The sequence below is a fragment of the Haliaeetus leucocephalus genome, unplaced genomic scaffold (genome assembly GCF_000737465.1).
Source record: "Haliaeetus leucocephalus isolate CR32 unplaced genomic scaffold, Haliaeetus_leucocephalus-4.0 Scaffold830, whole genome shotgun sequence".
Taxonomy (NCBI): Eukaryota; Metazoa; Chordata; class Aves; order Accipitriformes; family Accipitridae; genus Haliaeetus; species Haliaeetus leucocephalus.
In genome coordinates, this window is record NW_010973266.1 from 5296157 (window position 1) to 5307317 (window position 11161).

At 42.3% G+C, this 11161-nt stretch overlaps 1 protein-coding gene across 1 annotated transcript; it reads right to left on the reverse strand.

Moving 5' to 3' along the window:
- Positions 1-423: 423 nt before the first annotated feature.
- Positions 424-9362, reverse strand: LOC104840806 (deleted in malignant brain tumors 1 protein-like). Its single transcript, XM_010582022.1, has 8 exons — positions 9333-9362; positions 9014-9114; positions 8492-8703; positions 8080-8252; positions 7186-7574; positions 6295-6566; positions 1375-1452; positions 424-614 (listed from the first exon to the last, which is right to left on the reverse strand). Exons 1-8 carry the CDS (start codon positions 9360-9362, stop codon positions 424-426), a joined length of 1446 nt encoding a protein of 481 aa, XP_010580324.1.
- Between the last annotated feature and the right edge of the window lie 1799 nt (positions 9363-11161).

The window sequence follows — 11161 nt, forward strand, 5'->3', positions numbered from 1 at the left end:
TTATTTATATTTTTAAAATGCATAATAGCGTATATTTTGCAAATACAGTAACATGTCTCATGAAAGATGTTTTTCTACATCACATAAAGAAATTTCTAGTTAGTTTACGATTCTCATGAGCAATCAGTTGAATTCAGTTTTAGTCAGGAAGGAATGGGAATGGCAAGATGGATAAACCTCTGAAGGGCATTATACTCTACCAAAAAAAAAAAAGAAACGTAACTGTCCTGCTCCTTAGAGTTTATTATTTGAAGATTTTGAGTGTGGGGGCTAATGTGTGGGTTATGGTACTCTCTCATGAAATATTTGCTGAAATGCAGGGGAATAGTTTGGGATGTCCTGAAGAGCCTGACAATGATTTTGGTAGTTTAGTTCCCTTTCGCTGAGCACCAGAATCCCAATCCAGCAGGTGTGTATAACATGCTACTGATCGTTGACGTCAATAAACCAGAAGTTATCTGAACAGATGACACCAGCATCTTCCTGATGAAAAGAGTTATTGACGAACCATCCGTTATGGGAGCACTGCCAGAGGAGAGCATCACCCCCTTGGCATTGCACCTCGTCCAGGAGGATTTCCCCTGTGTCGTCACCAAAATGAGCTTCTTCCAGAGCTGCAGAAAATCTGTTCTACCCATTCACTAGCCTCAGGGGCAATTCTTTGGAAAAGCTGAGAATAGCATAGCAGAAGGTCACTGCCATCAGCATTTCACTTATTGAATTAAAAATTGAATGCATGTGGCCCCTTAGGGATTACTTTTGCACTGGGTGCATGTATACTGTGTGGCTTCCAGCTGAAGATCTGCACAGTGAAGAGCACGTGTTACCCCTTGGCTCTGAACTATTTCCAGATTATTACCCGCATTGATTAATATTATTCCCAAAGCTCACAGAAACCGTGTCACAGACAAACACCTCGCTATATGGAACAGATCTGCTGACACTGGTGTATCCAAAGCAGTAATTCAGACCTAGGCTGTGTCTAAACTCTAGGCTGTGACTAACATGCTACACATATGCAGCTCACCATGCTTCTACCAAATTCCCACACCTGCTTGCTGGGGTCCCCTTTCAGCGTGTCATTACATTTTTGTCCAAACCCCTCCAGTGCACTAAAGAAAATTACTTACTTACCATTATGTATTTTTTCCTGCAATGCATTAAAATACAATACAATACAAATCTTTTCTACATTACATTAAAAGAAATAATTAAAATATTTGGTGGCATCTTCAATCCTCAAGCCCGCTAAACACCCATGATGTCTACTGGTTTGAGTGGGTTTTGATACAGGTTACAAAATTTCCCAATATTGATTTTAGAGGAAAACACAAGAGAGAGAGAGGTAGTGCTGAGTAGCATAAGGCACAGTACCTGACCCCTGCAGACATCCTCCATACAGCAGTAGCATCCGAACAGCGGTCAGCATGGGGCTCATGTTAACCAGGTTCCCTGTAACGCAGATAAAACATGTTTCAGAATTTATAAGCATGTAGATTTAAAGGGGTGTGCTCTGCAGTTTGACCAGCCTTATTTTTTGTTTTTAAGTTAGCGATTTCATACAATGGAGATACTTTTAACTTTTAAAAACATTCTCTTAATTTTTTTTGGCAAGAGTTTGTTTCTAATAGCTTGATTTTTCAATTACCTTAATTATTGTTTGAAGCCCTTCTCTTCTACGGGACCAGTGGTTAAACCCTCCCCTTGGCATATCCAATGGCAGCCACTGGCCCAAGAGGAGCCAGCTGCATGCAGCCAGGGAGAAAAATTAGTGATGCCAAGCGAAAAATTATGACAGATTTTTTTCACCTCAGTTTCTCCGCTGCCCTGAAGTTGAGCTGGGGGTGGCTGTGTCGCCCCATCCCCTTGCAGACCAGCCCCCCCCAGCCCACATCCACGGTGGTGGCTCTGCCCAGGCTCTTTCAGGGTGGCTCTGTAGGCTGAGACGGTTGCAGGGATTTGCAGCATCTCCCACCCTGGACTGCTTGTGCTGTCCGGGAGCCTGGACAGAGTGATTCCCAGCAAAGAAAACCCCAGCTGGTGCACCTCTTGGGGCAGGGGTACCATGAGCTGGCTGAGGTCTCAGCCCCAGGCTCCCCTCAGAACTGTACAAATTCCAGTCTGTATTCCAAACAGTTAATTTTCAGCTTGATCTGTAAGTGTCATCCCAGCTGTCATACTTCACAGCCTTCAGGAAGCATCTCATGTGACGCCTGGATTAATCTTTGCAGTGTTGGCAGAGAGTAGTCCACTTGTCTTCCTCAACAATGCGTTCCTTAGAGAAATCCAGTGAACTTTTATGAAACAAAGAAGGCTTGTTTCGCACTGGCAAGGCTCAGATCAAGTGTTTACATGCCCAGTGTGCAGCTTTCAAATGCACGCTGCCCAAGCTGCCCAGGAGCTCTAAAAGAAACTGAAGCAGTAGGTTTTGGCCACCCTCCTGCAACCGGGGCTTCACAGTTGGCTTTCTGAGCCTGAAACTAGGGATGGCAGGATCCAGCATTTTGGAAAGAAGGCCTGGCTTTGCCACATTAATATTGTCATCCTCCCTGCCACCTCTTTGCATGGGAGACCAGAGCCCTCACATCAGCGTAACTCAATTTTCATCATATCTCATGCAAAAAAAGCTCTGCTCGAATCCAGGCTTAGCAATGGAAGATGGTGGCAACTAATGCCAAATGCTTCAGAAACACCTCAACATCACTAGCCGAACCTGTGTATAAACCTTTGTAACCAGGTAACTTCAGCAAACGAGGAGCCCTAAAGTTGGGGTCCTTCTGTGCTAGCAACTGGTTGGGCACAGAAGAAAAGTCAGTCTTTGTATGGAGTGCCTAATTTTACTCAGTGACTAAATTAAAGAGCAATAAGCAGAAGTTATGAGAGAGATAAGGCAAGGTGTAACAAGATCTTGACATGTACCAGGAATATATCTGCATGGTTTTCAAGGAGCAGGGGTGAGAGGGAGCAAAAAGAAAAAAGAAAGAAAAAAATCATATGAGACCTCTACTAAAACCATAAGAGGCTTCATCCTCTTCCCAGTAGATGAGGTTTTTTGCAACCTCTGAAGCTACCAGGTAACACTCACCTGACTGCAACTGTTCAAAAACCACATTTCGTCTATTCTAGTCACTCACACACCCACAGAAAACTTCCTTAGACTCAACAGGTTTGCATGACTGTCTGAGGACAAAATACAGGTCTCACAGTCTTCATACAGAAAGAGGAGGAAAGACAGAATCTATCTCTCTGAAACTATAGTTACTGAAAACTGAAATGTCTTTCAATGTTTAAATGACATTTTGGTAAGACCTGAAATGTGTCCTGGCTGAGATTCAATCTTCTGGATGAGATTTACAGTTTTGCCTGGTTTAGGATGTATGTCAATGGAAAGGCTTCCAACTGATTTGACAAGCCTTGTCAATCAGGCTTGATTGTGTGATCAGATTGTGTGATTCAGCCTTAATTATTGCAAACAAAACACCTGCAACAGGTCAGTATCTTTTGAATTTGGATTTATTTAATCTAGAAAAGTGAAAATTTAATGGAAAAAACATCAATCTTCAACTAGTAAAATGCACCTAAAGAGAAAGGGGAGAAAATTACTCCCCATGGCCAGGAGGGACAGGGCAAGAACTAATGGGCTTGACCAGCAACAGTGAAACCTGAGGATAGACATTGTGAAAAGCCTTGTCAATGGTGATGCTAATTTCCATAGTGAGTCTCGTTAAGCATGAGAAGAGATTGCCTAGGCAAGTTAGGGAAATGTCTGGTGGGAAGACGTTGGGCTGGGGTGGAGGTGCTGAGGGTGCAGAGGGAAGATCTGGCTGATGTGCTTTTTATGTTCTGGGTGAGCAGCAGTGCCCATGGCCGAGGAGGAGGTGGCACACGTGTGGCTGGCTCAGAGGATGGAGGCAGCAGCAGGGACCTAGCAGCCCTGTGGGAAACAGGCTGTGGTGTTCATGGGGACAAGTGCCACAATGTGGAGCAAGGAGACCAGGGCTATAGCAGGGATCTCAGGAGCAGGAGGTGTGCGTCATGAGGTAACAGAAATCACAAGAGAAAAGAGCAACGGTAGTTGCACTAAAACGGTTGGGGAACTTTTTCTAGACCTCTCAAGGCATGATGATTTCTGTGCTCTGTTGCTTCTCAGACTTGCAAATATGTCTGTCATCAATGAGGAACCAAGGAAGCCTTCACGGCCTTCCCTGTGAGGTTTGGACATTTGTTCTACCTTTGCTGCTAGATTTTATTTTTTACCTACCCTTTACAGTTTAACTCTATTAAAATGCCTTGCTGTAGCCTCACACGCAGAGGTGTGCCCAACACTCGTACAAAACAGAGGTACCTCACACCTCTTCACAGCAATATGTAGAAGAGTTTCAAAAACGTGGTCCCTCTCTGGAAGGAAACAGGAGACCTGGTTACCTGAGACATGGAGAACGCTGAGGTACTCAATAACTTTTTTGCCTCAGTCTTCACCAGCAAGTGTGCCCGCCGCACCACCCAAGTCACAGAAGGCAAAGGCAGGGACTGGGAGAAAGAAGAACCACCAACTGTAGGAGAAGATCAGGTTCAGGTTTCCCTGAACAATGTGGGTCATTTTGCTTTGTGTGTGACACACAGAAGAAAGTAATAGAAACCAAAAGAAAAGGCATTTCTGAATCAAGAGTCAGCAATCTGGCTTCCTAGAGCCAGATATTTTCTGTAAATTTTTGCATATGCAGAAAGAAAAAGAATTGGCTCATTCCTTTTGAAACCCACATTAAGATATTTAGAAATTTCCTATGTAGTATTTCAGAAACAGGGGCTCAGTCCATCACTTGGCGAATTTTTAATCCAACAGACCACACTCCTCAACACAGTAAAACATTCATTTGTATTTTCGTCACAGAGACATTAATTTGAAAGACAAAATAAAATTATTGCTTTGTAAACGCTTCTCCCTTTGATTTTAAATTACACTGCTCACATACCAGATCACTTTTTCTTGGACATCTCTGCATTTTATAAGTAAGCATAGATCCATTATTGTTTCAATGAGAAATTTAGCATTAAAAACAATGCTCAAAATAATTAGAATATTGTATAGCCACAACTCCAAATGCCATGCCAAGATCAATTTTTACATTTCCTTTCCAGACATGACCTATTACCTCTCCCCAAATTAAATCTTCCTCCCTTTTAATAAGCCTTGAAATATTTATTGATATCTCACTCATATTTTCTCTCCAGCTCACAAAATTTTGAGGCATCGGATAAATGGTCTTAGAAGGATGTGAGAAGAGAATTAAAGAGGAGAAAACCAATAAAACGATTGTACCAAACAACTTGTGACATGAGTGTTGGAATTATTTTTTAATCATTTAAGAGGTGTTAGGATTACAAAGTTATTCTAAAGCATTGTAACAGGCTAGGATTCATTGTAGATAAAGATATCACAGCTTCTTACAAATGCCACATATGTGACTGTCATCAGCGAAGCATTTTGTTGGCTCATAATATGTGACGTTCCGCTGTAGTCATTTAGTGGATGATGCTGACTTTTGATCTCACATCACCTCATGGGAAAGCGGTTTCTTCAGTGCAGTTCTTGCAAGAAAACCGGCAAGAACAAAAACGACAACTGCCAGGACGGCAGCAACAGCAATGACCGGTGCGAGGGGATTATCAGCAGCAGCGGGAACCGCCTGGGGACGCGGCTTGGAAGAGTCCAGCCCTGTGAGTGGAGGCAGAGGGGGTTTGATCTCAGTATATTAAAGATCAGGGCACAAAGAACTGCTGTTTTAAAAGGGATGGATCCCAGATCAGGGTCAGAAAGAAGCTAACTTCTTACAAATTCATTGCTTTAAACTATTTGAACAGGCTTTGTATTAGCAGGGATGACAACTTAACTAACTGAGCAAACTGCATAAGCAGAAGACAACTGAGGGAATTAAATGTTTCTCAAGAAGGCTGGGAGTTTGCTCCCAGCTGGCCTTCATGTTACACAAGCAGACTGGAGCTAAATAGTTCAATGGAGTTATAGCACTAAAATAGGTTACATGCTACCTCTCCTTTGGGATAGGCAAAGCAGTTATACTTTTTATACATGCAGGAGAAAACAGGGGGTTTGCAAGGTGTTGAAAGAAGAAGAGAGTTGTAGACATTTGGATCAGCCAAACAATCCCTTTCTTTTTATGGCAAAGTTAGTAAAAGCAGATTTCAGTGACAGACATCAGAAACGCAGAGCTATGGCTTTTCTTGAAGCCCAAAGTAGTCTTAGAGTAAATATGGGAGAAACTTATTTGTCTTTACCAGTATTCCTACTCTGAGCATCCCCTTCTCGAAGCTGAAGTGGTCCGACAACGACCTTCACTTCTTCCTCGACAGAACTTGTATCTCTCTTGGACCTGTTAATACAGCCCCGGTAGCAGCGGGAGGAATAGTCACCGAGCCTGCACACCACCAGCTCACACTGCAGGTACACTAACGTATGGCGGCGGATGAACTCGAAGGCATTAAATTTGAACCGAGCAAAGTGGCTGTAGGGGGAGTAGTATGTGGTGTAGGAAGAATCTCTAACACATCTAGGAAGAAACGGAAAAGAGAATTAGTCTTCATGGATACACACATGTATATTTCTGCAAAAATAAACAGATTAAAACAAAATTATATCATGGCCAGGTACTAAGAGCACAATGGGATAAAAATGCAACTTCTATAGCATAGCATACGCTTTTAAAATATAGACTTATTTAAGTCCTATGAAGCAGCTAGAGCATTGGCAACTCTTTTTTTCTAAGAGAAGGAGACTGTAAGTGGTGAAGAGGGGAGAACAGCCTCTTACTAATGTCTGTGCTGTACAAGGCATAAAAAAATGAGTCTAATGCTTGACCTGGTTTTACTAAAATAGAATAGGACTACGGATTCCTGCTGCCAGTTTTCACTATCTCAACTCATCTACCTCAATCCCACTACTTTGAATTTTGCATATAGGACAAGGATGAAGTAAGTGAAACAAAATGTTAGTAAGGTCTAAATGTCATTTCTTATTTCCAGGCTCATACTGTAAAAATAAAAAATTGGACCCCTTTAAACAGTCTGTTGGTAATGAGATCTAAACCAATTCAGACTGGCTCTATTCTTTTAATTAAATGCGGAAAGGGTATCACAGCTATGCTTCTAACGACTTGAGAAAGCTCTTACCCATCCTTGATTATATCATAGGCCAGAGTGTTAAAATCATGACGATCAGGTGATGCCACACATGTGTCCACAAACACAATCAGATTTGGGTCAGAGTTGTGAAGAGAAGCTTGAAGGTACAAATCTTGGTTCAACTCAATGTAGTATGGAGAGTCATGCACTTGCCACAAGAATGATGAGGAATCATAAAAAGTGATGTTCACGTCATATCTTCCAAACTGAATTTCATTCACATCTATGGTATCCTCAGCAACATACATTATTTGCATCCATGTGTTTTGTAGCATTTTGCAACTGATATGTAAGTGAATATTCTTCTTCCTCTTGATTATGTACCCAGAAGATGTAATTTTGATCATGTTGGAATAGTTGATTGTATCATTATTCTCCTGTTTAACATGTAATTTATAATGAGGAATTGCATTTTTGTCAAGTTCCATGTTCTAAATTTTGATAGAGTAATATGCAATTTAAAAATATAGATTAATCTTAAACTCTTTAAGCCAAAAAACTTGATGTTAGTCTTTTCTGCTCACACATTGTAAATAAACTTGCTGAAGTATGTAATTAAACAGAAGTCAGTGGAGAAAAACTCTGTTAAACCCAAGGCATTGAACATCTGTATAAAACTCTAACCGTCATCCCAAACCTGCCTGGCACTTACAAGACTACATCTACTTTAAATCATGGAAAGTTCATATAACTTCCTCCCATGCTTTCCTCCCTAGAAGCTCATTTCTATTAAGCATGGGGATTCCCTAAGGCATGGAAAGCTAAAGCACTAAAAACCTTTGGGTCTCGTTGGTTCACTTCTTAGCACTGTGGACCACAATGGCCCTTTCATGATTTTTTAAAGTGGGTCCTGCAATTCAGCGTGCACAACGGTGAGCATACCTCTCGTATTGTCCCACAGCTGTTGTAGGGAATGTTGAATATAACCTCGCGTGACGTGATTCTCGGTTTACAGTGACTGTCGTTCAGGGTGACCATCTGCGCCGAGTAGCCTTGAGACTGGAGATAGTCTCTGCTCACCACTGCATGCATGTAGTCTGGCAAGCACAGAAGGGCTGGTAGAAGAAGAAGAAACAATATAATAGTGACTTCTGGAATTTGTTAATGATTAAAGGTTGGAATTGAACAAAATGTTGTTTTTTCCTTAATTTAGAAGGCGCAGTTCACACCAAGCCATCATATTTCACATGCATCATTTCATTCCCCAATATCTTTAAATACTCACAAATATTTATTTTGCAAACGAAAGCAATAAACAGGCTTGCACATTGAGAAACACCAACGGGGAACTTACTAGTGTTGTGATCTGCTGGAATGGAGGAGTAGTAAGCCTGAAACCCTCTGAAGGTGTATCTGGAATCGCTGTGAAAGCGAATGGTCATCATGTTTGAAGAGGATATGTACATGGGAAAGGAGCCAGAACAAAGTCTCCCAAGAAGCGGGGAAGAATGTGGAGGTCCGTCGTAGACTTCAACATAGTCATACCGGCATCTGTGGCTTTGCATCCTGGTGAACAAATGTCAGCACCTTGTCAGATGTGTTTCAGAAACTCTGATTTAACTGCCTAACATGTGATAAAATCTTTCAGCACTTAAAGTTTTCACAACAGAGGTTTTATTTGTTTTGGATGTAGCCATAGCAGAAAATTGTGAGCAGAGAATACTACAATAATCCATATTTTGTTCTAGTCTTCCAACTGCTGGATGTTATCGAAAGTACCTTTAAAATTGGGAAGGTTGCCTGTTCAAATAAGTTTTCAGACTCTCAAGTAAGTTTTTACTTTCTTATTTGCCCAGGGAATCAATGTTTTACTTACGCGATATCTCTAAATGTGAGCATAACACGGAAATTGTTCTCCACTTGTATTTCCCACATGCAGTCAGCGTTGTTTGGATAATTTCCAGGGTAGAAGGGACTCTGCAGCATCCCAGAGGAATTTGAGAATGAGCCACCACAAAAATAAGGTGCTGCTGAAAGAAATGGAAGAGAATTTTCTTACAGTGACCTCTACAAAATTGTACTTGACCTGTATGACTCTCATCTGCAGCTGCTGAAAAGCAGGTCTGCTGTTGACTGCTGGTGATATTCTGTATAACCCAAATCAAAACAAATATTTGTTTTTGCTTTAGGTTTACTTTCATGTTGGAGTTGGGATTCTCATCCATGGTGTCAGACCACCCTCTTCAGGCTGGGCTGGTAACACCTTGATGCTTTCTGCCCTGGTCTCTCCTTTCCGCAGTGGAGATCTGATTCTGGGAGGTGTCATGACAGTCAAAATGGAAGTACCTTCCTGAACAGATAGCATCCCCTTGGTTACTCTGCTGCTTGTCTTTGTTCCTCTAAGGACTTTGGAGGATAAATAAGTTGCCAGCCTTCTAGGAAACTCTGTAATTTTATTGTCTCAGACTGAAATAAGCACTCCAGGCTGCTGGGCCAAGTCTTAAATAAATCTCGTTTCTCCTATAAGCATAGCTGCAAAAATCTTTCATGTTCCTGCCAGCATGAATGGCATTTAATTCTTATGTTAAACACACAGATAATCCTAAAAGTTTCCCTATATGAAGGTAAGCACAAGCTCTGAACTTAATTCCTACAACAGGTGACACGTAAAGACAACACCCCTCCATTTTATGTTCCTGCACAGTGATACCCCCCCATGCAGCAGACTCCTCTCTGCCTCAGGATTTTGGGATTTTGGGGCTATTCCAAGCATGGGAGCATCAGCTGTACCCAGACACTGCCCATTTCTCGGATCAGACTGGATGGGCTCTCAGGCACCTTCACTTTCATACCTTTTTCTACTGTGAATGGTCAAGCTCTAAACCTAAAATCTGCTTTCTAATGCAAAAGTAGCAGGCTGAAGACCATAACAGCTCTAGTAAGCAAAAGAGCAAAAAATTACCCATTGGACACAGCTTCTCTGATAAACCACCTGTGACTCTGAATGCAAATGGAGAACATTTAAATTAAACCAGTATAATTTTGAAAAAGAAGCCACATTTTTTAAGGAAACTCTAAAAGAAGACAAATTAAATTATACCATCAGGGAAGTAGATAAAACACATATGGAAAATGAAAAAAATTTAGGAGAAAAAATGGTTTATGAGTGCTGTATAGAAATCATAACAATAAGGAAACTGTAGCATGCACCCAAAAAATTAATGTCAATAAAATTACACTGTACATGTAGTCCTGGCATGGTTTGATGTTGTTGCCCTTTAGATCATCAGTTCTGACCAAAGTACATATACGACCCTACCAATGGTGATGTGTGGTTAAAAAAGTTAGAGATTTAGACAACATCTCCTAAGCCTTGACCAAGCTGAAGAGCACAGCGAGGAAATGGCTTGTCCTCAGCCAACCAGTATAACTGCAAAATAAGCGTCACTGAGATGCAAGGGGATAGCACAGCTGTCTAAGAATTATCATGCAAGTTTAAAGTGATATTGCCATAGAAACAAAAATTATATTCAAAAAGCCCAACAGGGAGACAGCCCACAAGTAAAAAACTTTGAGAAGAGCCAAAGAAGAGCATTACCTGATGGAGGTGTTGGAGTGACTGGAGGAGCTGTGGGTGTGGAGGAAGAAGAGCCTCAGTGAGATGTGTTGCTCAGGAGAAAGGCGCTGGGACACAGGCATGGCCCCACCACAGAGCATAGGGTACCACAACGGGGATTGTGGCAAGGAGGGGATGGGGACATGGGGGACAAGGCATAGAGGGCCGTGAGCTCCATGGCAGAGCTGGTGGGCTCTGGTGCCCACGCACCTGTGCAGATGACGCTGGCGTCCTCCACGTGCCTGCAGTTGTGCACGCCCCAGCCGTTGTGCCTGCACATCTGGAGGGAGGACTCGTCCCCGCGGCACTGCACGTCGTCCAGAAAGATGTTCCCAGAGCCGAGGCCGAAGCGCGCGTTGCCCGGGGCGGCCGTGGGCTGGCCGCAGCCCAGCTGCCGGCACACCACCT

Excerpts from the sequence above, each read along its gene's own strand:
- LOC104840806 (XM_010582022.1), bottom strand. The coding sequence starts at position 9,362 with ATGGATGAGAATCCCAACTCCAACATGAAA. Across the intron at positions 9,115-9,332 it reads ATCCCAACTCCAACATGAAA|AGTCCCTTCTACCCTGGAAA; the intron begins GTAAACCTAAAG and ends GGGATGCTGCAG. Across the intron at positions 8,704-9,013 it reads CTCACATTTAGAGATATCGC|GATGCAAAGCCACAGATGCC; the intron begins GTAAGTAAAACA and ends TTTGTTCACCAG.